Here is a 25837-nt window from a genome sequence, read left to right on the forward strand (position 1 = left end):
AAAAAGACTTAAAGAAATACTACTGTATATAGACTTGTATTTTAGCTGGAAGCAATGGTTTGAAGTTAAAAATGCCTTAATGATGGATTTGTTTCTTACAAACACGGCTTTTCCACTTCACAAGACATTAACTGACAGACTGGAGTCGTTTGGATTACTGTGATCATTTTAACTGCTGTTTGGACTCTCATTCTGACGGCACCCATTCACTGCAGAGGATCCATTGGTGAGAAAGTGATGTAATCTAAATTCCTCCAAATGTGTTCTGATGAAGAAACAAACTCATCTACATTGGGTGGCCTGAGGGTCAGCTAATTTTTTGGGTTAACTATTCCTTTAACCCTAAAAGCAATAGTATTAGTAATGCTTACAACTGACACTAAAAATAAAATTGCTTAGGATAAGAAAGAGGTTGACATACCTTTTCTCTCTAATGAAAGGAACGAAATGTACCAATACACGAGAACATTTTATTTTCATTTTTTATCTTTATTCTTCTCCATTCTGGAAACAAATTGCAGGTTCATTATTTTCATAATCACATTACATGACATGAGGCACCAAAATTTGTCTTTTTAACAGGAATACATTGAAAAGAACACAATATTGCACAATGAATACTGGACTCACATTTAGCCCATTGCACTTACAACAGTGAGTGAATTCTCATTTGTGAGAGCATTTTTCTGAAGTTTTGTCTTTTTTCGTGTTGTCTTCTCCGATTCCTGATTACATTTATAATACATCTGCTAATTCACTCTGAACCCTCTTTTCTGGCATGGTCATGATGGAAGCCACTTACATATTTTTCATTGTATTTAAATTTAATAAACACAATATGTATAGAATCCCTACACAGACCAAATATTTTCAGGTTGTACGTTTTTCGGGGGTGTTTTTTCCACTGTAGTGAACAGTCATTGAGATCCAGCAACATATACTATGATATTTTTCCCATAATAATAACAACAATCATAATTATTCTTTTATACACAAAAGCACAAAAGGTTGGCAGCAAGGCCGGCGTGAAGTTGCACAAGACGGCCATCATTTTACTCATGATATTTAAACACTGTACAAAATAACCAAAGTCAGTATTTACAGTGACACAGTCTGTGTGTGTGTGTGCGCACACATGCCTGTTTGTGTGGATATGTCTGTGTTTGCGTGTTTCTATCTATCACTGTGGCCGGCTTTTGTGATGGCAACTTTGGCTCATGCACTTGTTATTGTATATCTCCATGGTAACAGTGATGTAGAAGAGTTATTATTCTTCAGTATAGGGTCGTGTTTGCCTAAACAGCATTCCAGTATCAAAAAGGAAAAGATTTGCCTCAATTGCCTAATCAACGCACCTCGTGACGCATTCAAATGAGTGACGTCCTACCGAACTCAAATGGTGATGGACAGTTTGTGCTTTCAACGTGCATGCCCTGATTTTCATATAAATGGCATGGAGATGAATTCACGCTACATACTGTACAGTGATCTCGTTCACGACTTAGCTTGCTTACTTGAATCTTCTCCCAAGCATAGTTTTGACTGTGAAGACCATCAAATTTACATGTTCATGTGTGTTTAAGATCTCGTTATTTTCTATTATCGTAATAATACTTTGTTTTCCATCTGTCTGTTTTCTCAAGCATTGCAGGTATACAATGCACAAAGACCTGTCTGTGAACTTGATTTGAATTCAGTGTAGACACGATAACATTCGCAAACGAACACGGATGTAAAACAACATTTCCTGTTGGAGGAGGCGAAATAACGAGTGCATAAGCTGTGTGCCCGACTTATCACCTGATGACAAACTGCAGACATGAAGACCGAATAACAGCACTACAAGGAGCCAAAGAGAGCTGAGCAGAATCATGCTGCAAGCAACAGAGATGGTGGATGTCCAAGACCGTTAACCCTTTGGCAACAGATTCCCTGAAAACTAGGGAAGACGAGGGCTTTCATAAACATGCCACTAAAATAAAAAAAGTACTTTGATATTTTCATACATACAAGGTAAATACAAACATGTCCCTAGTCGTATTTGAACCCATCATAACGCAGTGAGGGATGTTGCAGTGGGAATGGTTTTACATGGATTATTGCATAGAACTTTTGAAATTGGTTCAAAACCTTTTCCTAGGTGGATCTACATACCGGTAAATGTGTTTTTGGGAACATTTGGATGCGGTGAAGGTGTAGTTTGTTAGGGTTTGTAGAAACTTATTTTACCTGTCTATGTATGACAATCAGATTTGTGATGAGCAAAAATTGTGCTCTGTCCGATTAGCATGCTATTGCTTCAGGGAGAAAAAAAACAACTATATATATATATATATATATATATATAAACAGTTTAGATTATCGATAATGACGAGAAAAAAATATGTAAAGGTATACATAATAATAATAATAGCAAACATTAAGCAAATAAATACCAGAAATATAAATCCATAAATACAAAAAAAATCAATATCTTACATTAGCAGTGTGTTAACAAGAGATATGTACATGTTCAGCAGTATACAGTTGTGCAAAATAAATCAAGTAAGGATGATATGGAACTTTAAAAAAAAAAAAATATGTGAGGTATACAAGTAAAAAAAAATTAGTAAGGCTCTTAATTTAAAAGAAAATTAGGCAAAACTGATCAACTAATGCAAAAAAAAAGTACAGAAACGTAGGGAATTCCGGATAGGGTAGCGGTGGTTAATGGTTGATAAAAGACGGACAAGACTATGCTAACATTCTGACATTACTGACCTCTGCACTTGACCGATAGTTTTACATTAAATAGCCAGCATTTTACACAAGGTGCACATGGCTTCACCCTTTGAGACTCTGAAAAGATGTCTAGATATGGATTCATATATATCTCATATATGTATACATATATATTTTTGTGCGTGCATTCCATGTCCACGGTTTACACATTTGCATTCATTACACACGTGACAAAAAGGTTAAGGAAGAAACAAAAACATTCATAGAGAGGGTCAATCATCGCCATATTGGAATGTCAAGATCTTAGAAATCGAGCATACGGCTTTTTAAACAGTTTGTTTGAAGCCTTTGTAAGGTAGTCGTTCTCCTTCACTGCTACGGTCTCTTCGAGTCTGGGCATAGAAGTCTTCATTCGGACTGCAAAAAGCTAAGAACTGCAGCTGCCTGACATCTTCATGCTGTTTTTGGAAGAGGGAGGGTCACCTGAGCACAGATTATGTCTTATAAGGGAAGACATAACTGTCTAGAAAAACCTCAAACAGAACAGGCAGTTTGGCATTTTGGGAATTGTAATTGCTTCAACAGCAATTATGGAAACACTTTGGAAGAGAGATTTAGCCTCCATTTTTGGTTGGTTATGTAGATATCATTGGATAGACCGTGCCTGTGAATTCTGTCTTAATGTTTTCGTTGAAAGTTCAAGGTTGGATGATACATCTGGAGAAGAGATGAAAAAAAAAAACATATTACAATATTTGGTATTTTCACAGCATAATAAGAGTGCAGAGTTGGTCAAATATGTGGTATTAGAGTAATGTTCAGTTTTAAACCTTCAAGTTTACTTCCATTGTTGAAGGACATACAATGCACTACTCTTCTTAGCCACTAGAGAGCAAAAGAGGCCGAATTTCTCACACCAGAAAAAGTCTAAGTACCAGAATCAGGCATATTCAAAATCTGTGGGCTTCGTGAAAAGGTTTGTGAACAAATATTACATTTTCACTATAAATTTGTACAAATTGCATAAATTACAGCAAAGAAGTTGGAAAATCTGACTAATGAATAGCATGCTATTCAGCAAGTTGCTGAATTCACATGCACTACTCAAAATGAGAGCTGTAACTAGCAGAAACAATTCTAGAACTTTTAGAGATGCATGAGGAGTTATTTTTAATGTAGGTATTGTGACTGGAATGACACACCCACAGGTTTCACTGTGACTGCATGAGCAGGATTTGGATTGGGTAGTAAACTGAGAGTTGAATCGGATTAGCCATGATTTAAGGAGAACCTAAACCTGTTTTATCCCAGATCCTTTCTCTGGATCTACACATGCAGCACACCCACTGACAGTAAAAGACCACAACAGTCACCATGATACAATACAAGGAGGAGGAGACAGACCACAGATAGATTAAGGAATGGGAGAAATATAGTGACTACAGAAAATTAATTAAATAAGCTAATGGTCTCATTGGCTATGTTCTGCAGAGAATAAGAGGTACAACAAGACAAGATTTTATTCGAATTTTCTACACAACCATGTTTCACTGTTGTACAGTTGCTAAATACAATGCTAATCACTGTACAGTTTTTTTCTTTATCATTACTGTTTCAGTTTAAAGGGGTGATATGATGCGATTTCAATTTTTCCTTTCTCTTTGGAGTGTTACAAGCTCTTGGTGCATAAATCAGAGTCCAGGTCGTCACATGTGGTTGCCGCAAGCCTCCTTTGTCGAATCCGCCGGGCGCCGCTCACTCAAGCCGCTGTGTGTTTCGTTGTGAAAGCGAAACTACTTTGTTTGGCCTTCAAAAAGAGGACATAATGTTTCTATAAACTGGGGCAGTTCCAACTTTGCAAGGACAGTCTGGCGCTTCTGACTCACAGCCTGTAAGAACGTTTTCATATTTAAAGAATTTGCCACTGATGATTGAAATGTGAGTTTTGAGCAGTGTAGAGTACCGCTTGTTGTTTGTCGTTTCTCCGATCACAAATGCAGACATGGTTTTATGTTTACGCGGCGCAATACGCAACGCAAAGCGTAAAAACACAGTATAAGTCATTACAATCAGTAATTATGTCCCCACTGGATGCACCAAATGCCTCGTTTGTAATGGGTTTTATTGGTTTTGTCTCGTCGCACCGGACACATGGAAACCATAGACTGTATGATGGAAACACAGTATGGTAAGGGGCGTAACATTACTGTCACACGCTTGAGGTATTTGGCCAATAACAATGCACTGGATAGCTGGCCAATCAGAGCACACCTCGCTTTTCAGACCGATGAGCTTTGTAAAAATCGACGCGTTTCAGAAAGGCGGGGCATAGAGGAGAAACAATAATGTACATTATGTGGAAAATAATGTGTTTTTTGAACCTTAAACCGCATAAACACATTTCATTACACCAAATACACAAAATAATGTTATTTTAGCAACATCATATGACCCCTTTAATTTCTGGTACAATTCTTGCAATTCTGTGGTATGATTTTGTGTCATTTTGATTTATTCTTGATTAATGTGACTCATCAGAATATTTTCGGCACAAAGATGACTGAGCTTTGCCCGAATGCTAATGCTAATCCAAGCCCACTGATCTGCCTGCTAATAATAGCTCACTTTGACTGACCCAATTCACCCATGCTGAAGAGCGAAAAGTTAGATCAGAATGGCCTCAGATCAGGGTCAGCTAATCTGAGCTCTAACCTTTGACATTAGTATTGAGCAAGTGGCACAATAGTCCTGTAGTACACACTGCAGCTAAATTTGGTTGACAATTTACATTTTAGTGCTTAATCCTGTTCTGTACACACACACAGATAATTTAAGGGAGTGACAAACGCATTCTACAACCAAATTAATTCCCGAAAAATTCAGGTATTGATTTACAAAAATTCTATGCAGTGTGGAATCAAACTGAACAACTGACGTATTTAAATATGTATAAGAGTTGTCTCTTTTGTATGCAATAGATCACAGGGAACAAGGTATGTCGTGACTTATTACAGTTGCCAGATCTTGCTAGAAAAAACAACAACTAAGAAGAACAAGCCCATAATAAACTTAAATTCTAACACTTTATCTTGGAAATAAACCACAAAACAATATATTGCGACATGCACCGGCCTACTTTATTGACGCCATAAACTGGAACACTTTATGAGCCAAGCCTAAACAACAAGCCCAAAGACTCATAATACGCATTGCTTATAATAAGTGGACATGGCAACCCTTCTAGAGCGTGCTTTGCAAAGCAGCCTTTCAAACATCAGCAAAATGTGTAATATTACAGTACTTTGGTGAAAAATAGCAGAAACCAAACGTGCAAAACACCAGAACGTTGCTATGGTTACCATGGTGTCAATTATCGCAATTTTAAAAGAGTGAGTTGTATTCCATACAAACACAAAACAATAATTTAGGGGATTCACACCCGTATTTAAATGCGGTTGTCACTCCATCAAGAACCAAAATCACTCTGAGAACAAATACTTTGTCGTTTACCCTTAAAGGGGTCATATGATGCCATTTCAAATTTTCCTTTCTCTTTGGAGTGTTACAAGCTGTTAGTGCATAGATAAGGTCCCTAAAGTTGCAAAGACTGAAGTCTCAAACCCAAAGAGATATTCTTTATAAAAGTTAAGACTTGTCTAAAACGCCTCGTTTAAACACGCCCCCACATGTCTACGTCACTGCCCGCCGGCCGCTCCTTCGTCGATGCTGCTCACTCAAGCCCGCCGTGTGTGACGCTGTGTGTTTCGTTGTGAAAGCGAAACTACTTTGTTTGGCCTTCCAAAAGATTGATCATTTGTTTGGCCAACCCAAATATTCAGATGTGTGCAGCACATTTTATGGAGGACTGTTTCCTGAACCTGCAGTGTAGCCTACAATGCGTCTGTGCAAGCTAGTCAAAGCCTCTTTTTTTTCCAGCTGTAGTCAATGTATTTGCAAATTGCACATTTGTAAAAGCATCAATTGGTTTTATCTTCCACAATGCAATGAAACTGTACACTGACAGCCAAGTTAAAATGGTAATTTGTCACCATTTGGGATTTAAATATCTTGGGTTAGAATTATTAAACTTGTTTTGAGATCTAAAGTAAAGTGAGTTAGAATAAAATACTCACCAGTTTACTCAGGTGTACCCCGCCCTCAGCTAGAGATGTTAAATGGCAGAAACAGATTCATAGGTTTTACCAGTTCTAACCCCAAGTCACCCCAACTAGAAATGCCTGAGGAACAGAAAAGAAAGTTTATACAGGTAACAGTAAAAAATTACAAACACTAATCGTTTAAAAGCTAATGCAAGAAATGTGTCAATCCTGCTCCATCAGTCAAGTATGTCTGAAGTCTGTACTAGAGGTCTACACGGAGGACCCGAGACCTGAGGACCCGGGACCCAACCCGGGATCCGTACGGGTTCGGGGCTATATTTTAAATGGTCAGCCTGTACACCAACATATGTTGTGTTTTGGATGCTGTTTTCCACAGCAAGCTTTTAAACTTAACCAGCAAGAATCAGCTTTACAAGTTGCATTTTGTTGGTGAACATGGCAACCAATCCAGCACTAGTTATCATAAACCACACTGGAACAAATTCATGCTGGTCTTTTCAGAAGGTCGATACATAAAGTGTTTTCTCACCTTCCTATCAGCTGATCACCAAAATGAAGTAAACTTCTTCCCGAGAGCAGATACAGCTGTATGAAAGATAAGCAAAGCAAAACCATAATTAAGGTCACTGGTGGCATATCTTAAAAGATCTGGGCTACAAAAACAAAGGCTAAATCCTAAGTAGTAGTAACTCAGGAATCAGAGAATTTCTGAGATCACAGTCCTGCTTAGGCCTCCAAAATTTTGCACTTAAACCCAAGGTACCCTTGGGTGCTATCCCTAAAATTACTGTAGTGCAAGCTTTTGTGGAAGAAAGGCATCTGCTAAATGGCAACTAATTACTATGCTCAGTCAAGACATGCAACATATTCTCCATAACATCTGTCTCTGTTAGCAAATGTTTGATTGATTATGTTTCAAATATCCATACCATCTCCTATTTTTCCAGCTTGTTCTGCTGCTCCTCCCTGCAGGATCTTTGTAAGAACATTTTCCCCTTCAGCAGGCTGCTGTGCAGCACTGCCTATACCCCCTGGTCGGGGTGCTGCCTTTGAACCTGAAAGGCAAAGAACAAATGATCTTGTGCTTAGATCATACACAAGTAATGAATGTTCCCTATTTTGCTAAAAACAAAAGTATACTAATTACTCTGAATTAGCAGAGTTATTTCCACTTACCAATTCCTGTGGCAGGAATCTGGGGTATTTTTGCAGCCTGTGGTGCAGCTTTTGATCCAATAGCAACTGCAGGAGTTGGTGCAGGAGCAGGCGCAGCTGTGTCAGGTTTTGCCTGTATAGTCAATCAAAGGGCATGAAGGGGCAACGTTAAAAGATACTGTAAACTAATATAAAAAATGTATTTGTCAATCATGCTTTGAAAGGCAATCACATACATGGCTCTTATAACCAAATGTGAAAGGATTAAATGTAAACTATACCTGAAGGAGCAGAATAAAAATAGCATAAATGGTAAGGCACCAAGAGATTTATGAAAACTCACCATAGCAGCAGCTGGCTGAGCAGTGGGTGGTCCTCCTGGCTGTTGTCTTGCCTGTCCTGGAGCCTGACCTGGCTTAGATTGCTGCTGAGTTGTACCTGTTCCCATGCTAACAGCTGTGGTTGTGGGCTGAGTTGCTCCCATTGTGGTCAATGGCTGTTGCCCGGGTTGCTGTTGTGGCTGCTGCTGTGTACGGGTTGTTTGTCCCAATTGTTGTTGTCCTTGCTGCCCTGTCACAGGTGGCTGAGACCCTGTCTGCTTGGCAGACACTTGCTGGCCTGCTGTAGATCGCTGCTGTCCTTGTTGCGATTGTGGCTGCTGCTCTCCAAGACCCTGCTGTGGCCTGGAACCTGAAGAGGGCTCCTGCCTCCTTGATGAGCTTGGTTGCCTCTGCCCCCGTTGTCCACTTGAGCCATGGTGGTGGCTTGGTGGATCACGGGAGTAGTCTCCCGAGTCTCGGTGGCTGGCAGATCGTGGATCGGAGGATCTTTTCTGTGTGGAGGATGAGGTGGCACGGCCGTCTGATCGGGTGGAAGGATCTTTTGGATGTGATCGTGAAGAACGAGAGGACCTGGGATCATCTGATGAATGACGGGAAGAAGAGTGTCTTCCTGAACTACTGCCATGGTGACGGTGTTCCCGAGATGAGGTGGAAGAGGAATGTCGTTGATGTCCGTACTCATCTTGAGGCCACAGGTCTTCTTCAGGAGGCTCATCATAATCATGGTAAGTGTGCTTTACATTGCTCCTCCTGCTAGAGGATGAGTGACTTCCACTCCCATGGTGTCTTGAGCGATCTGACCGAGGTTCACGTGGTTTTTCAAACCAGTCTGTTTCCTCCTGACCCAAATGATAGGCTTTTTGGGAAATGAAGGGAGAAAGTCAATACTTCGTACAGTAGGAAGTGTCAATGGCAAAGAACAGGATATAAACACACTGAAGCCACGCAACGCTCAAATCCCAAAGAAAATAACCAAAGAAAAAATAAAGGGAAGCCAACAAAAACACCCATCAACAAGAATAACCAAAAGACAGAATGTACCAACATTTGAATCACACTCTAAAACCAATAACAGATAACACCATGCAGTTCATGCAAAAAGGCATATATGGTTTCATGCACTGATGACAGCATTCATATACAACAGTAGTCCAAACTTTCATTATCTTTGCCTTCAAGGCAAGATCATTGGCATGCAAGCTTTTAATTGTTGGATGCATTTTAACAGGCTTAAATTCAGTTTTTAAATTCAGCACCAGTTACCTTCACTGTCTGAAACAGCACAGTGCATGTCATCAGCAAGGTAAGGGTCATCTGGCTTATATACATGACTCTTAGGCATATCCTTTATATGGTGGTCCTGTACATCTGGTAAGGAATGACTGGAGCCATACTGATTTCGTACATCATGGGGATCTGGCACAGAGCCACGACCAATTCCCATGGGCTTTCCAACGGGACTCAGAGGGCTCTCTTCCTCTGAATTCTGCGTACGCATAGAAGGACGGCCACTACGACCATGGGTGCCCCTCTGTGATCGTTCCATGGCATCCCTCTCATAAGACTTACTTCGGTAGCCACTTGAATCTCTGGAGGAAATTTTATCCATGCCATAACCTGTGGACCTTGATCGTCCGGATCCATAAAGACGGTCATCCTCTTCCAATGCCTCTCTTGATCCGTAGTACTTCTGTTGATCATAGCTCTTTTTCACGCCAGTCCTGGACACCACAGTGCAACTACCACCTGTTGATGTTGTCATGGTGTAGGAGGCTAGATCAGACTCTACATCTCGAGCTTCTTCAATTGGAGAGAACTTGGAGATCTTGTGTTCCATGCCTTGCTTCCTATGTTTGCTACGTTTTGATGAAACAGCAGGTGCCAAATTTTTGGACGAGTGTTTCTGGCTGCCCATTCCCCCACTACTACGGGAAGAATGCTTATAGTCATCATAATAATAACCTGTACCACCAGTTACAGCGGTACTTGAATGTACATGGCTGTCTACTGCACTTTGATAGGTATTTGAAGCTCTTCCATATAAATTCTCAGAGCCATCGCCATAAGTTGGTCCACGTGGGCCATTCTCACTTACATAACCTACCCGTGACATGTCAGAGGACCCCATATTTTCTTTTGTAAGTTCACTGATATCATCAATCATGACATAATTTCTGGGAATATTTTGTTCTAGATTTGTGGCATAGACACTATCCGTTACATATCCTGATGATGGACTTGGTATGCGTTCAGTCAGAGGTTGGTCAGAGGGGCGATACTGACCATAAGCATTGTTCAGTGGCGAGGAATAGACACCACTGAATCCAGTTTCTTGAGCTAAAGTTGCTATTGGAACTGAAGGATTACTGATAACTTCGTAGTTTGTTGGTAGCTTTTGGTCAAGATCAGCAAGCGAGGTTTGCCTTGGCCTTTGATGGGCAGAAAGCATGTCTGGTTGGGGTTGGAAGGACATGCTCTGTGCAGGATAAGGTAGGGTCTGCCCTGGTAAAGGTGCAGTGGGTTTCTGGAATCCCTGGTGACTGGGCTGCTGCAAACCAAGATCAGACTCATAAGTAGGCTGACCGTAGCTATGAGGCTGGTATGGCCCCGGGGTCTGATAGGTTGAAGGTTGAGGAGGATGAGGCTGGAAGGTTCCAGGCTGGGGCTGTGAGGAGGTTGGGTATGGTGTTGTCTGAAACCCAATCTGCTGATAGGCTACAGTGTGTGGTTGTGTGGGTATGGGCTGGGCCTGTGGATATTGATATGGAACATATGATGAGGAAGGAGGATACTGAGGTGCATTCAAATCAGAAGTAAACTGGTTAAGAGGTGCTGTACTTGGACGTGACGACATTCCATTTTCTTCATAGGTGCCTGGTGCTACCCCAGCTAGTCGCAAATTATTCAGCTCACTGTCTGACATGTAGTCACGTGCATCCCCCATGTATCGCAGGTATGCCAACTCTCGCCTCTCTCTCTCTTTAACCCTGGTTTCCTTGCGCTGAGTAATGCCTAGTTCCAAGCATCGCAACTTAGCATCAATCTCCTTCTCCTCTTCCTCTAAGTCTGCCTGTTGTTTACGTAATTTGGTGGATTCTTGCTCTACAGCTTTCAGTTCACTCAGCAAGCCTGCCTTCATTGCACCCTGTACAGAACGTGGCAAAACCCTCTGGGATGTTCCGGGAGAACTGTATATATGGGGAATTGCTGGTGTTACAATCGGTACAGGTGTCTCATCTGGAGGGGGACTGGGGAGAGTTCTCTTCACCTTTCTCATCATTGCGTTCTGCTGCTGCAAGGCAGACATCTGAGAGCAGAGATTTTAGAGATTGATTAAAATGACAGCAGAGAAAATTGTACTACCATTTTCCTTAATACTTTAAAAAGCAAATGGAATAACAGTTTGCATGCCAAATTAGGTAAAACGGTTACATTTTACACATACTGAATACAGACACAGTTGTATCACAGTGTATCAACTCTGTATTACAGTATTTATCTTTTTCATTTTTCAAATATCCCTCAGAGGAATTTTGGGGCATACAATGCACTTGAGATTCGGAAAACCAACCAAACCAAAAATCAAAACATTACCTTATAACATATTGAAAGCACACACAAAGACTAAACATTTATTTTAAGTCAACCAATTATAAATATATTCATGACACTATATTCTATAAATGACTAGTGGTTTCAGAATCAATCAGGCAATATATATAACATGGATAAAACTGGCTACAATCCTATTTAACTGTAATCATTTTGGTGTACCTAATATTTTATTGTTAATACAAGATTAGTTTTCAGTTAACAAGAAATAAATATTAAAACGCCATATAACAAACAAACAACATCTGCATACCTTCAGTAGTGTAGAGTAGTAGAGTAGTAATGTATAATCCATTAAACAAATTCAGTTAAAACGCACATTGGATGAAGTGACAGAGGAAATAGCTTCCTTTTAGCAGGTGTGCAGTTCTTTGAATGCACAAGCCTGAGCATTCCTTAGACAGGAATCAAACTGAGAATGTAAGACTCAGACCTCTCTGACCAGCTGCTGACAAGCCGGAAGACAGCAGGGCTGACCCAGTATGCCTACACTTTGTGCCACCCTCTAGCATTTCTGAGACTTTGCCAGATATAGCAGTTTTTCTGTGTGTGTGTGTGTGTGTGTGTGTGTGTGTGTGTGTGTGTGTGTGTGTGTTTAAATATAAGTGTGTGTTTAAATATAAGGTAAAGAGAGTAGGGAATAAATGGCAAATGAAAAATACATAACTATACTATAACTAAATAACTATTTTTATTTTATAATACTTGATTTATTTATATTCCTTATTATGTGAACAGATAGGTTTGGTGTTGTCCAACCTAGACCTTATTAAAACAAAACAATTGTTTATCAGAAGTATTACAGTCTACTATTATACATCCCTGTGTATAAATGGTAAGAATGGGAATTGAATTAATTGTCTGAAATTAATATTTACAAGCTGTAGTTTTGTAGTAAACAACATAAAACTGTATAATAAATACATTTTTGCAAGTAACAATGAAATGGTTCCATACCTGACTTGCTGGGCTGTTTTGACTTTGGTATAAGGAGAATTTGGCCTTGTCCTCTGATGTTGGACTGAGAGGCTTAGGATCTGACATGGACCGCTGAACGCTCTTTATGGGCCTCGGAATAGTTTGATGTCTTTGTGGTGACTCTGCAGTGAAGGCTTTTTGTTGGGGTGTCACATGTGCCTTGTTAAGTTTCTCATTGGAAGCAAAGGTAGTCTCCAACATACGATGGGGGGACAACGGAGACACTGGAGAGTACAGCACTTGTGGAGATTTGGGAGGTTGACGGGAAGGAGATTTCTTTTGCTGCTGAGCTTGCTGATATCCAATATCTAATGGGTCTGGCTTTCTCCTTTCAAACTTGGTTTGCATGGCACCAACTAATTGCAGACTAGTGGAATAGGGGCTAACAGTAGTGGGGACACTGAGCTGAGGAGCAACCACTCCTTGGGATTGTGCCTCTGGATCAGTTTGACAGGCTAAACTCTCTCCCTTATGGGTCCTTTCTGGAGCAGATATGTAGTGAAGGAGTTCAACCTTTGATGTTTCAGCCATGGTAATGTGAATGGCTGGAGAGATTCTACCCAGCTGGTCTGACTCAGTCTGACATGAGGAGTCATTGGTGGTCTGAATGGCAATGCTAGATTTAGATGCATCACTCTTAGTCTCTGCAGTTGGTTCAGAGTGCTTGGAATATCTTGAACGTCTGCGGCGTATTGGCTGACTGTCCCACTCACCCTGGTCTTCTTCATCTGTCTGAACGCTGCAGTCAGCTATACGTCTAGTTCTACGACAACGAGACATGAGTTTATCCTCTGTGTCTTCATCATCTGTTTGGACACTGCAATCTGCAATTCTCTTGACTGACTCATCCTCTGATCCATTCCTCAAACGGGGCATAGAGTTTTGTTTCTTCATAATCCAACCATCTCCATGATCTTCACTATTTTTAAGGGACATCTCTGAAGAAGAGCTGGGCAAAGGCCTAGTGGACACCACTGCCTGGACCACCTGCCCATCGGCACATGGCAAGATCTGCACACTCTGGCCCTCTCGTGGAATAATTCTACCACTCTGATCGTAGATAATTGAGATGGTTTGAGGTGTAGTTCCACCAACCATTACACCTTGAATGGCACCTTGAGCTGTTGTAGCTGCTGCAGCCGCTGCCTCTGCTGCAGCTGCTGCCGCTGCTGATTCAATGGCCACTGTTTTCTGCCTTTTTTGTTCTTCAAGCTGCTGCTGGAGTTGCTGTTGCAGTGACTGAATGTGGTCTAGCTGCATCCTTTGCTGTGCCAGCTGCTCTCTTTGCATCACAAGCTGGGTTTCCCTCTCAGCCTGTTGCTGGTGAAGAACCTGCTGCTTGATGGTCTGTAGCTCTTGAATCTCCCTGTGCATGAGCAGATGTTCTTTCTCTCTGTGCCTCTGGAGCTCCATGCGGTCCCTCTCCAACTCCTCTTGTAGACGTAGCTGACGCAATTTCTCCAACTCAACGCGTTCTCGCTCTAGTTGCAAGAGCTGCTCCTGTTGTAGCCGCAATCGTTCCTCTTCTTTTTCCTTCTCAATATTAGCAGATGTGGTTATAGTGGTACTGGCAGATGCATCTTGAAAAACTCTGGTAATTGCCTGGGTTTGTTTTTGAGGCATTGTTAATATTTGAGATTGTGTCTGTGGCTGGCTTTGAGTTTGGCTTTTTTCCTGACCTTTGACCAATGACTGTGGTTGAGTTTGGGGCTGTATTGGGAGTTGTGTTTTAGTACCTTCTACTGAAATATGAGCGAAGGGAACCTGTTCATTTCCAACCGATTGAACTGGCACTGTACTAGTATATGCTAACTGTATGCTTTGCATACCCAAATTTGAAACAGGTTGGCCAGTTTTAGGTGATGCAGTTGTTGACATACTGCAAGGTGCTGTAGGCTTTCCCAGGTAAACTGGAGATTCCTGGGAGGTACTAGAAGGTGGCACACTTCCCGATGAAGTATCTGGCGGTGTTACTGAAAATCGATTTGGAGGTGGATACCTGTAAGGTCCTTGGGCATTAAGAGGCATTCTTGGGGTGACTTGAGGCAACCTGGTGAGGCTAGCCAGAGGTACAGCAGTTACATTGGCTGAAGAGTAAGATCCATATACTCCTCTTAGCATAGGATTGAGAACAGGGACAGGCTGGGTGGTGATTGGCAGGGTGGAGGCTATTGGGGTGTTGATAGTAGAATATATCATGCCATCAGCTGTCCTTACAGCAGGGGGATACAAAGACCTTAGGCTAGCTTGTCTAGCATTGATTAAATTTGTAAGTGTTTGACCATGTACTGTTGGTCTGCCATCAGGACCATACAACAGATTGCCTCTAATAGATGCTAGGCCTTGTTGAAGGTTAAGTCTTCCTGTGGGGCCTGCTCTCCCAGCACCATACTGCAGAAGTTCAGGATTACTGGTGTAACGGCTACCAAACTGTTCCATGGAGTTAAGAGCAGCACACATTCTGCTAATCTCTCTAGCTGTAGTGGCACTATACTGTGCAAGATTGGATTCTTGAAAACCACCAAGGTCACGTGAAAGATAGCTATATTCTGCATTTATATTGGACATTGAACCATATCTTCGCAAAGGTAATGGTGGAGCCGAATCACTTTCTTGATGGCGAAGATCTGTGTAAGATCCATATTGGGCACCCATTCCAAGATATCCTGCTTCATAGGCCTGCTTCATGGTGCTTAAATCCACTGCTAGGTCCCCAGGGTCAGTTCTTTGATAATATTGGAGACTTGAACTTGCTAAATTGTTGTCTGACATTGATGGTGGAAGTCGTCCTGGAGGAGGCAAGGTAAAAGATTTGCGTTCGTCTGCAGATGCTTGTATATTTACTGTTTGGTAGCCATCTTTTCCAGTTTGGCTTTGCTGCCCAGGAGCTTGGGATGGCTCTACAGAAGGATCTGACGGGGCTGTTTTACCTCTTTGAGCAAAAGGGCCTGAGCAACTACCTGCAAATGGCAAATTGTAGACAACATCACAACAAGCTAACTGATTCTCTGGTTTAATCTGTCCGGTGAGATCTAGAACTTCTACTGGTGGAGGCGGCTCCTCTCTTTTAATAAGCTGGGTCACTGTACCTCCCTGAGTGCTATTCTCATCCAACTGCACCATCATTACCTGGAGCTTCCCTGTGGAGAGATTCATTACAGCAGGCTTGTTCTTTAGTTCCAAAGCCATCCCACCATATATGTCATGACCAAGTGTAGGGGTGGTAGACGCAGAGGATGATAATGGTGGTGGAGGTAGTGGAGATATTTTGGGAATGGAACTAACTGCTGTTTGGGTGCCTTCACCAGTGTTCTGACTTACCACCAAGTCCTTCTTTAACAATATTGGTTGCACTTGATTAGCTAAGTTGTACCGGGCAAAAGATGCATTTTGTTGATGCTGCTGGAGCTGTTGCTCAAGTAGCTCTTGTTGCTGCTGAAGCTTCTGTTGCTGCTTCTGAAGTTGTTGCTGTTGAATGCCTAAATTTTCCAGACAAGCATCAATTTTTGGAATGGATGCATCTGTGATAATTGGCCTGGTCTGGGTCAGACAGACTGCAGATCCAACTCCTTGACCGTAGTCGACTCTATTTTGTAAAGGATCACCATACACGACTGGTTGCTTTGGCTGTGATATGAACATGGATGCTGCCACAGTCACACTTACAGTTGTTGGTGTAGTTGTTGACACCTGAGGTTGTGCCTGTGCATTTAGATTAATTATAAGAGGTTGTACAGCAGTATGACGATTTGGTGGTGTTTCTGCATCAAGTGAGTATCGACGTGTATCAGAAGCTAGAGATGTTAGGTCCATACCCTGGTCTGTCATAATAATTGGAGCAGGCTTCATTGGTGCTCTAAGATCCATTATATTACTACCTGGGGCAATTGTGCTTTGCTCTACAACTCTTGAGGTACCAGGTACTGTGGAGATTCTACACAAGGATATGTTTCCCGCAGGAAGAGATCCACTACTTTGGGAACCAGCAGAGGTGGCAGTGCTCACAGCCACACTAACTCGTTCTGATATCTGTGTCCTTTGCAAGCTATTTTGAGGTGATGGGTGGGCTGGATATTTCTGTGGTGAAGTGGGTGACTTTGATGTTGCATGTTGAGTCTGATAAATTGTCTGTTGGCTGTCTTTTGTTGGTGAGGATAAAGATGAGGTGGAGGAATTCACTGTCACTGGTTTGGTTTGACTGCTAGTTCCTGATCCCAATGTAATCACCATAACAGGGGAATTTTGGGAGGACTGCTGTCTTGAAAGTCGTGGTGCCCCAGCTCTATGAGCGACCTCAGAGGTCTGAGTAGGTGCCACTGTAGAAGTTGTACAAGATGCAGGGGCACGCGTTGGACTTTGTGTGGGGGAAGTGGAAGGGGATGTGGAAGGACTTGAGCCTTTAAAGTATGAAAACATCTTTGATGTTAAGGAGGACGCTCCAGGATCAGGCACTTGACCCTGTACTTTCCCCTGAACACCAGGTCTTCCTTGAGGCTGTGTGGGAGGAGGCTGCCTAACTTGAAATTGTGGGGAACCAGTAACATGGCTTCCTTTAGAGGTTTGGATGCTCATTCTAACTTGACTCTGTTGTGTAGCATGCACTCTTTGAGTCCCTCGTCCAGAAGGATCATTTCCAGAGAATGAAACTGGAGCTGAGATCTGGGTAGGACTTGTACCTGGACTCAAAGAAGTTGTTCCAGAATCTAAATGGTGTTTCTTGTCTGTTTGAAGGAGTCTTTCCTGGTTTTGTTGTCCTTGTCTTCCTGGTGCCCGTTGCTGCTGCTTTTGCATCATCTCTGCTTTTCGCATCATTTCCTCATAAACCTCTTCAGCACTTTTTAATGATTTATCTGCAGAGGGAGAGACAGCAGAGGTTTTCTCTGTTGGGGAGTACAAAGACATAAATGTAGGTAGATTATATTCACTGCCAGACTTGTACAGCTTTGAACCCATCTCAAATCCTTCAGCTTCTGAATCCATCGAGGGAGAGTATTCTGAGCAGGACGATCTATGGAGTTCTTCCATTTCAGCAGCTTGTCTGAGCTCCTCTGTTGGGGATGCATCTTCAATAGGTGAAAGGTTACTAGGAGGTGTCTTCGACCTCTCTCTGCGTCTTTGCGCCCTCAGTTCCTCTTTGTCCCTTTTAGTTTTTCTGGCTGTACTACGAATCCTTTGCTGCTCTAAGTCTCTCATCTTCTCCTGCTCTCTCAGAAGTTCCTCTTCTTCTCGCAATTCGTCTTCTTCTGATGAGTCCTCAATGGTAGGCAGTAGTGGACCATGGGATCGATGCCTTGCTTTTCTTTGCTGCTTTGCGTCCTCAAGCCTTTGTCGTCTGCTAGGACTGCTATCACTGTCATCTTCCATTGATGACACAGAGGTTGGAGAAGTTCCAGAGGTATAACTCGGTGTGGTTGCAGGGAGAGTTGATGAGTATTCTCCCCTTGACCTTTCTTCAGGTGACCCAGTAAGGCTTTCCATCTCAAGCTCAGGCTCCCTGAGGTCATGATCTGTGCTGAGTTCCATGTCACGATTGTAGCTATTTGTATTATTCAGTTCAATAGTTTTAAATCGTCTCAGACCACCTTGTGAGGCCATCATGTCATCCGCTTCACCTGATTTGTAGCTATCAGTGCTTTTAGTGTCTTCTTCAAAACTGCTAGATTGCTGTGTCAGGCGACGTCTCTCTTTTCCTAGATCTCCACTGTGTTTATGGCTTCTTTTTGTCTTTATGTGGCCCTCAACATCTGCTGTATCTTCCTCATCCGCACTCATTTCCAGAATCTGTCTCCTCATGAACTCTTCATCGGTCAGGTCTTTCTGTGACTTCTTCTGTCGGGGTGGTAATGGAGAAAGGCCACTTTCACTACTGTCTTCCACATAGTCATGTCTTAATTTACAGCTGAGATCATCCGATGCTTCCTCATCAGACTCATATTCCTGATCTTGTGTTATAGACAGAGATCGAGGTCTCTGCTGTTCTGTGGTGTCTCTTCCATCATGATGCTGTCCTTGGTCAGTGGCTGTATGTGACTCCAACAGAGGTCGCATAGAACTTTCCAGTTTTGTTAGTTCAGATGGACTTGGGGGGCTGCGTTGGTCAGAGATCCCTCTCTCACTAAGCTTCATAGAGTCCTCTTGGATCAATCCAGTAATCTCACTCTGGGAGCTGGATATACCATCTGAGGAGTAGCCTGTATCACTCAGGCTCTGCGTGCTAGACTTGTTGGAATCCTGTAAATACAAAGGACAGTGCATTAGGTCATAGGACATATGAGTCTTTAAATTATACTGAAAGATTTACAAAATTAGCAAACATAAAACATTCAAAGTTTATTAAGCACAATATACAAAACATGCAAATGGAATACATTACACAAGCATGCAAAACTTGGAGGGGATGAGGTCAAAAGTGAATCTAAATCCTAATGAAAATTTTAGTAAATGTAAAAGTATGCTGTAAATCATACTAGGTAATGATATAAATAAAAATGGCATGCATATATTTACATATGATAATTGTAGAAATACGTGTATGTCACATTAATTGGTTACATGGGGCTATTTGTGACATCAGTTCCTTGTACTGGATAATTAAATAGATAACTTTTTGAGTTTACAAATGATGTTGACTCATCACTGTGCTCTTGTAACCATCAGGCACTGGAAATAGTGATTAGCCACTGAGACGGTTAATTTTAAACTGGTTTTGAGTACAATTGATATTGATTAAATTATTCAACTTATAACATTCCCATCATAGAATGCTGAAGTGATCTGTTATGAAAGACAAAGACAGTGGTGATACAGACATGGAGGGCCACTCACGTCATCGTGTTTAGATTTCTGCATGCCACTACTTTTCTTCTCATCTTTTTTAACCGATGTTCCCTTTTTAGACGTTGCTTTGATGTCCCCCTCTTTTTCTGTTTTGGACATAGCTTGTTTCTTGTTAATGCCTTGATCTTGTTTTTCTGTCTCAGCCTTAGTTGCAGAAAATTGTTTAGAGGGGCCCTTGGATTGTGGCACCCCTTGTTTTACCGGAGAGAAATGACCACTTACTTGGGCACCAGGTGGCTTTTGCTGCTGAGGGCCGGTAGGTCTCAGCGCAGCTTGCTGACTGGGCCCTCGCTGTTGTTGTTGATTGGCTGGGCCTTGTAGTCGGGGAGATCCAATGGATGATGGCACAGGAGGAGAAATATCCCCTAAGCTCCCTGACATTGCTCTCTGGGTCTGGCATGTCAAACACAGCCATTCTGTCTTCTGAAAATGAAAGGCAAACATGAAATAAGTATCATGAAACAATTGAGATATAAAGGGGAAAAACTGTAGACAAGGTGAAAGTGTCAATAGTCAGATTACATGTGATTTCTTGCATCACTCGCCCACACTGGCATTCTCTCTCACACTCTCAGCCTTTGTCACACTACTATTGTAATTCAAAAGGGATTTGGTCAAGCCGGGCAAGCAAGAATAATTGAGGCCTGGCAAAGACTGCAACCTTTTCTCAAAGGTCTTACTCTCTTCAAAGCCACTGTGTTTAACACAAACAATTATTTAGCCTCTGTTAAGTTCAGTAAGAATCTCAGCTCAGAATGATGGCTTATTCCATCCACAGCAGGAGGCTCCTATGCATTCAAAATTACAAAGCATTTAATTAAACAATTTAGGATTGTAAGACAATAAACATTAAATTATTAAGAAATCATTTTACTTTTGAATTTGGATCAAGAGCTCACAAAACTTTTGGATGAATCGCATATCAGCTTTTCATTTGTAGCACAATGCTTAGAAATGCATGTTGCAAACACTCACTGTGCAGTACACAATCTATAATAGCTATATAAAATAAAAATAAATAAAAAACCACTAGGAATATACAAACTGACATCTAGGACAGATGACTTCATAAACCCAGAGAGTGATATGCAAAAAGATTATAAGCAGCGATAGTATGATCTCATGAACCAGTTAAACCCAATTGTATTGATAAAGTGACATTTGAAGTGACGTGACATGTGGCCAAGTATGGTGACCCATACTCGGAATTAGTGCTCTGCATTTACCCATCCAAAGTGCACACACGCAGCAGTGAACACACACACACCGTGAACACACACCCGGAGCAGTGGGCAGCCATTTTTTATGCTGCGGCGCCCGGGGAGCAGTTGGGGGTTCAGTGCCTTGCTCAAGGGCACCTCAGTCGTGGTATTGAAGGTGGGAGAGAGCGCTGCACATTCACTCCCCCCACCTACAATCCCTGCCGGTACGAGACTCAAACCCACAACCTTTGGGTTATGAGTCCGACTCTCTAACCATTAGGCCACGACTTCCCCGAAGCAAATATAAAGGAAAAATATATTTAAAAAAAATATTTTTATTGTGAAACTCACTACAGAAGTGAGCCAGAAAATTCCTTCTGCATCATCATAGAAAATATTCAGCATAATAGTACACTGTAAAAAAAAAATCTGTGACATTTACGGTAAAATACCGGCAGCTGTGGTTGCCAGAACTTCACCGTAAAAAATATGGTAGCAACATTTTAGGTTTTACAGACTTAACTTAAATTCACAATAAAATATACTGATGTAATGTTAATAAACCAACATATTGAAGTGTTAACATCTGTTTTGAACCATTGTAATGCACTGATAACCACCAAAAACTGTTGGTGATGAGAAAGTCACATGATGAACCAATGTTCACCACAAACAGCTTTTCTACGAGCTGAGGGCAATATTTATATATATTCTGGGAAGTGTCAATTTACGGTTTTTATCTGTAAATTATACAATTACTTTTTCTTTTTCACTTCCAAAAACCGAATTTTTAACAGTATTTTATTGTAAAATTACGTTAAATGTAATTACATTTATTCACCGAATATAGTATGGAAACTTACTGTTAACCAATTAACAGGTTTTTACTATTCAACAAAAAAACATCAAATATGAAGTGTCATGCAGGGAATTCTGGGAGTGTCAATTTACGGTTTTTCATCTGTAAATTATACAATTACTTTTTCTTTTTCACTTCCAAAAACCGAATTTTTAACAGTATTTTATTGTAAAATTACGTTAAATGTAATTACATTTATTCACCGAATATAGTATGGAAACTTACTGTTAAACAGTTAACAGGTTTTTACTGTAGCATTTTTACAGTGTTTTACTGTTAAAATCACAATAATTTTTTACAGTGTACACTGGCACACCATAAAACATCTTTCACAGCCATGGGTCTACAGATAATTTCAAAACAAAGAACACCAAAACCATTCAGATATACTGTTATACGAGACTACAAATCTAACTCACTAAGTTTAATGAGTCTCATGAGTACAGCAAATAAACAGTAAAAGTTCTCCTAGTCCTAAATATAAAAGAGAGTGCATTTTTAATTTGCTGTGCCCCCTCTGTCTTTTCTCGATTTTCCTGTCAGACTTCTATACTTTCACAATACTTGGCAGAGGGTTTGCCAGTATGGTAGTGTTGGATTGTTTGCTGGGTTTTGTTTCAGTGATTGAGGTTTGGTGACTCAGGTTGATGTACAAGCAGTTGCATCAGCATAGATCAGAACAGAATCCCATGGGGTGTACTGCTTGTTGATCTCTGGTGCACAAAGCATACACAAACATACCAAGAACCTGCATCAGATATTGCTCACATATGTAAACTGGGCTAAAATAGAAGTCATCGTCCAAAGGTGTTGTGGGTGGTTTCCAAGGCATTGCCATGCAGTTGCTAAGGTGTTCTGACCGTTTTTTAGCATATTGCTATGCAGTTGCTAGTGTCTTCTGGGTAGTTTCTAGGTGGTTGCTTCCTGGCAAAAGACAAAAAACCCACCACTACCATTTACTAGATATGACTCGGATGCCTCAGTGGATATCTATAGGATTTTACAGAGCAAACTATGCTGAAGTTTAATACAAAGGTTTCAGGATTTTACAAAGTATAAGAGCAATAGTAATAAGTCCTAAAAATATAACTTGTAACTTTATACAAATTATGCCATTAAAATCTCCAAAACCAAGCTTTTGTGGTAAGTAAACAGCTCTGCTTTTAACAAAATTCAGACAAAATGTATGTGCACAGCTTTGCTTGACTGCTAGAGTGGGTGCAGTGTTCACTCAATGCTTGTGCAAAGCTCACAAAATGCTCTGCCATCTGTGCCTTTCTGCTTTTTATATGCTGTGTTGAAGCGAGATGGACGTTGTGTAAGTGTAGTCATTTCTGAGGTGTGCTTTTAGCATAATAAACGAAGCAGAGGTAATGCTGTGTGCCTGTGAAGAAAGTCGAAGAAAAACTATAAATTAATTCTTATTTTAAAACAAATGATGTGTGGAAGCTGTAACTGAGTTGGAGTGGCTGAAATTACATGAATGGTTGATTTCTGCCACATCTAAAACAGTCTTTTTTGCATTAAAAAATCTGAATGGAGCACATGCCTGCACAGCTTGAAGAGTATGGCACCTTTGGCTGTAGAGGTCATATCAAAGTGGTCCGATAATGAGTTAATAACTCATGTCGTTCCAAACCCATAAGACCTTCGTTCATCTTCGGAACACAAGTTAAGATATTTTTGATTAAATCTGAGAGCTTTCTGACCCTCCATAAACAGCAACGCAACTGAAATGTTTTATGGCCCAGAAAGGTAGCAAGGACATCAATAAAATAGTCCATGTGACATCAGTGGTTCAACCGTTCTTTGCACTACGAGAATACTTTTTGTGTGCAAAGAAAACAAAAATGACTTTATTCAACAACTACTTCTCTTCCGTGTCAGTCGACGCGCGCTCACGAGAGTACCACAACGCATGCGTGTGATGCTGCTGACCCAGGAGCCGGCGTTCTGACGGAAGCGCTGCACCTTGTTTGCAAGCAGAGGAATGCACACGCATGCGTCATGGTACTCTTGTGAACGCAACACGGAAGAGAAGAAATTGTTGAATAAAGTAATTATTTTTGTTTTCTTTGCACACAAAAGGTATTCTCGTAGCTTCATAAAATTATGGTTGAACCACTGATGTCACATGGACTATTTTATCAATGTCCTTACTAGCTTTCTGGTCCATAAAATATTTCAGTTGCATTGCTGTCTATGCAGGGTCAGAAAGCTCTCAGATTTCATAAAAAGTATCTTAATTTGTCTTCTGAAGATGAACGAAGGTCTTACAGGTTTGGAATGACATTAATTTTCAGAATTTTCATTTTTGGGTGAAATAACCCTTTAATAATAATATAAATGTATATGAGCAGTGCTAATCATACAGAGTGAGTTTTATACATTTATAATTTTTTTAATTGATCACTATTTAAAAAAAAAAAGGTCAATCTGGCTGCCAAAGAACATTAGCATAGTTAAACTTTATGCACAGATACTAAATGAATATAACATAACATACCAATGCACTAACCAATTATGGATTAATGGGGTCCAAAGCCAGGACAGTTGATTTGTAAAATAATATTCAAGATTGCTTGCAAACTACACTACTGTGAACAACAATAAATGTTTGCTAACATTATTCAGTCAATCCACAGGACCTGAATTAGCTAATTGCATACCTGTGTTGCTGTCTGTGTGCCTGTGTTTTTTGCTCTCAGTTCACAGTGCCTCCCAATGTTGCCATCAAGCAGGTGCAGACTTGACTGTTTTGCTTGTTGGGATAAACTTTGCATTCAATAGATTTCAAATGTGTTACATAAACCACTTTCTTAACAAATCACTGCATGCATCTGAAAGAGCAGCTACAATTTAAGTTTCAAAAGTTTGCCAAATGAAATCAAAGGGAACGGCTTGAATTTGACACACCACTCATGTTCAGTGGACATGGTACACATCTCTCAGACTGAAATTAGTCCTCCGCAATCTTCATGTAAATGCAAATGATAACTGTTCATGGTTAGCATATAGATTAGTTTGTTTTCTAAAGCATCTTTCCTCCTGTTAAGAAAATATGCCAAGTTCTGGTCCCTAGTCACAAACCATTACACGCAGAATTTGTCTTCTGAAGATGAACGAAGGTCTTACAGGTTTGGAATGACATTAATTTTCAGAATTTTCATTTTTGGGTGAAATAACCCTTTAATAATAATATAAATGTATATGAGCAGTGCTAATCATACAGAGTGAGTTTTATACATTTATAATTTTTTTAATTGATCACTATTTAAAAAAAAAAAGGTCAATCTGGCTGCCAAAGAACATTAGCATAGTTAAACTTTATGCACAGATACTAAATGAATATAACATAACATACCAATGCACTAACCAATTATGGATTAATGGGGTCCAAAGCCAGGACAGTTGATTTGTAAAATAATATTCAAGATTGCTTGCAAACTACACTACTGTGAACAACAATAAATGTTTGCTAACATTATTCAGTCAATCCACAGGACCTGAATTAGCTAATTGCATACCTGTGTTGCTGTCTGTGTGCCTGTGTTTTTTGCTCTCAGTTCACAGTGCCTCCCAATGTTGCCATCAAGCAGGTGCAGACTTGACTGTTTTGCTTGTTGGGATAAACTTTGCATTCAATAGATTTCAAATGTGTTACATAAACCACTTTCTTAACAAATCACTGCATGCATCTGAAAGAGCAGCTACAATTTAAGTTTCAAAAGTTTGCCAAATGAAATCAAAGGGAACGGCTTGAATTTGACACACCACTCATGTTCAGTGGACATGGTACACATCTCTCAGACTGAAATTAGTCCTCCGCAATCTTCATGTAAATGCAAATGATAACTGTTCATGGTTAGCATATAGATTAGTTTGTTTTCTAAAGCATCTTTCCTCCTGTTAAGAAAATATGCCAAGTTCTGGTCCCTAGTCACAAACCATTACACGCAGCTCAGCAAATAAAAAGAAAGAGGTGGAAAAATGAAAACAAGAGTGAGATCA

General features: G+C 40.7%; 1 protein-coding gene across 3 annotated transcripts in view; it reads right to left on the minus strand.

The window, feature by feature from the left end:
* Positions 1-2664: 2664 nt before the first annotated feature.
* LOC107697600 (protein bassoon-like) overlaps positions 2665-25837 on the minus strand; it is a 93099-nt gene continuing 69926 nt past the window's right edge. The window contains exons 4-12 of one of the 3 annotated variants that reach the window (XR_001635234.1): positions 19988-20188; positions 12908-19159; positions 9602-11645; positions 8341-9194; positions 8019-8130; positions 7772-7897; positions 7372-7427; positions 6855-6959; positions 2665-3438 (exon numbers count right to left, since the gene is read on the minus strand). Coding sequence is in view for 1 of the 3 variants with exons in the window: in XM_016498461.1 (XP_016353947.1) it covers positions 7387-7427; positions 7772-7897; positions 8019-8130; positions 8341-9194; positions 9602-11645; positions 12908-19159; positions 19754-20188 (9864 nt within the window). In the remaining 2 variants the exon portion in view is untranslated. Of the gene's footprint in view, positions 3439-6854; positions 6960-7371; positions 7428-7771; positions 7898-8018; positions 8131-8340; positions 9195-9601; positions 11646-12907; positions 19160-19753; positions 20189-25837 lie in introns of those variants that run through there. The other 2 variants (XR_001635225.1, XM_016498461.1) reach the window with 2 other exon arrangements.

This window comes from Sinocyclocheilus anshuiensis, unplaced genomic scaffold, assembly GCF_001515605.1.
Source record: "Sinocyclocheilus anshuiensis isolate Anshui unplaced genomic scaffold, SAMN03320099.WGS_v1.1 scaffold313, whole genome shotgun sequence".
Lineage (NCBI taxonomy): Eukaryota > Metazoa > Chordata > Actinopteri > Cypriniformes > Cyprinidae > Sinocyclocheilus > Sinocyclocheilus anshuiensis.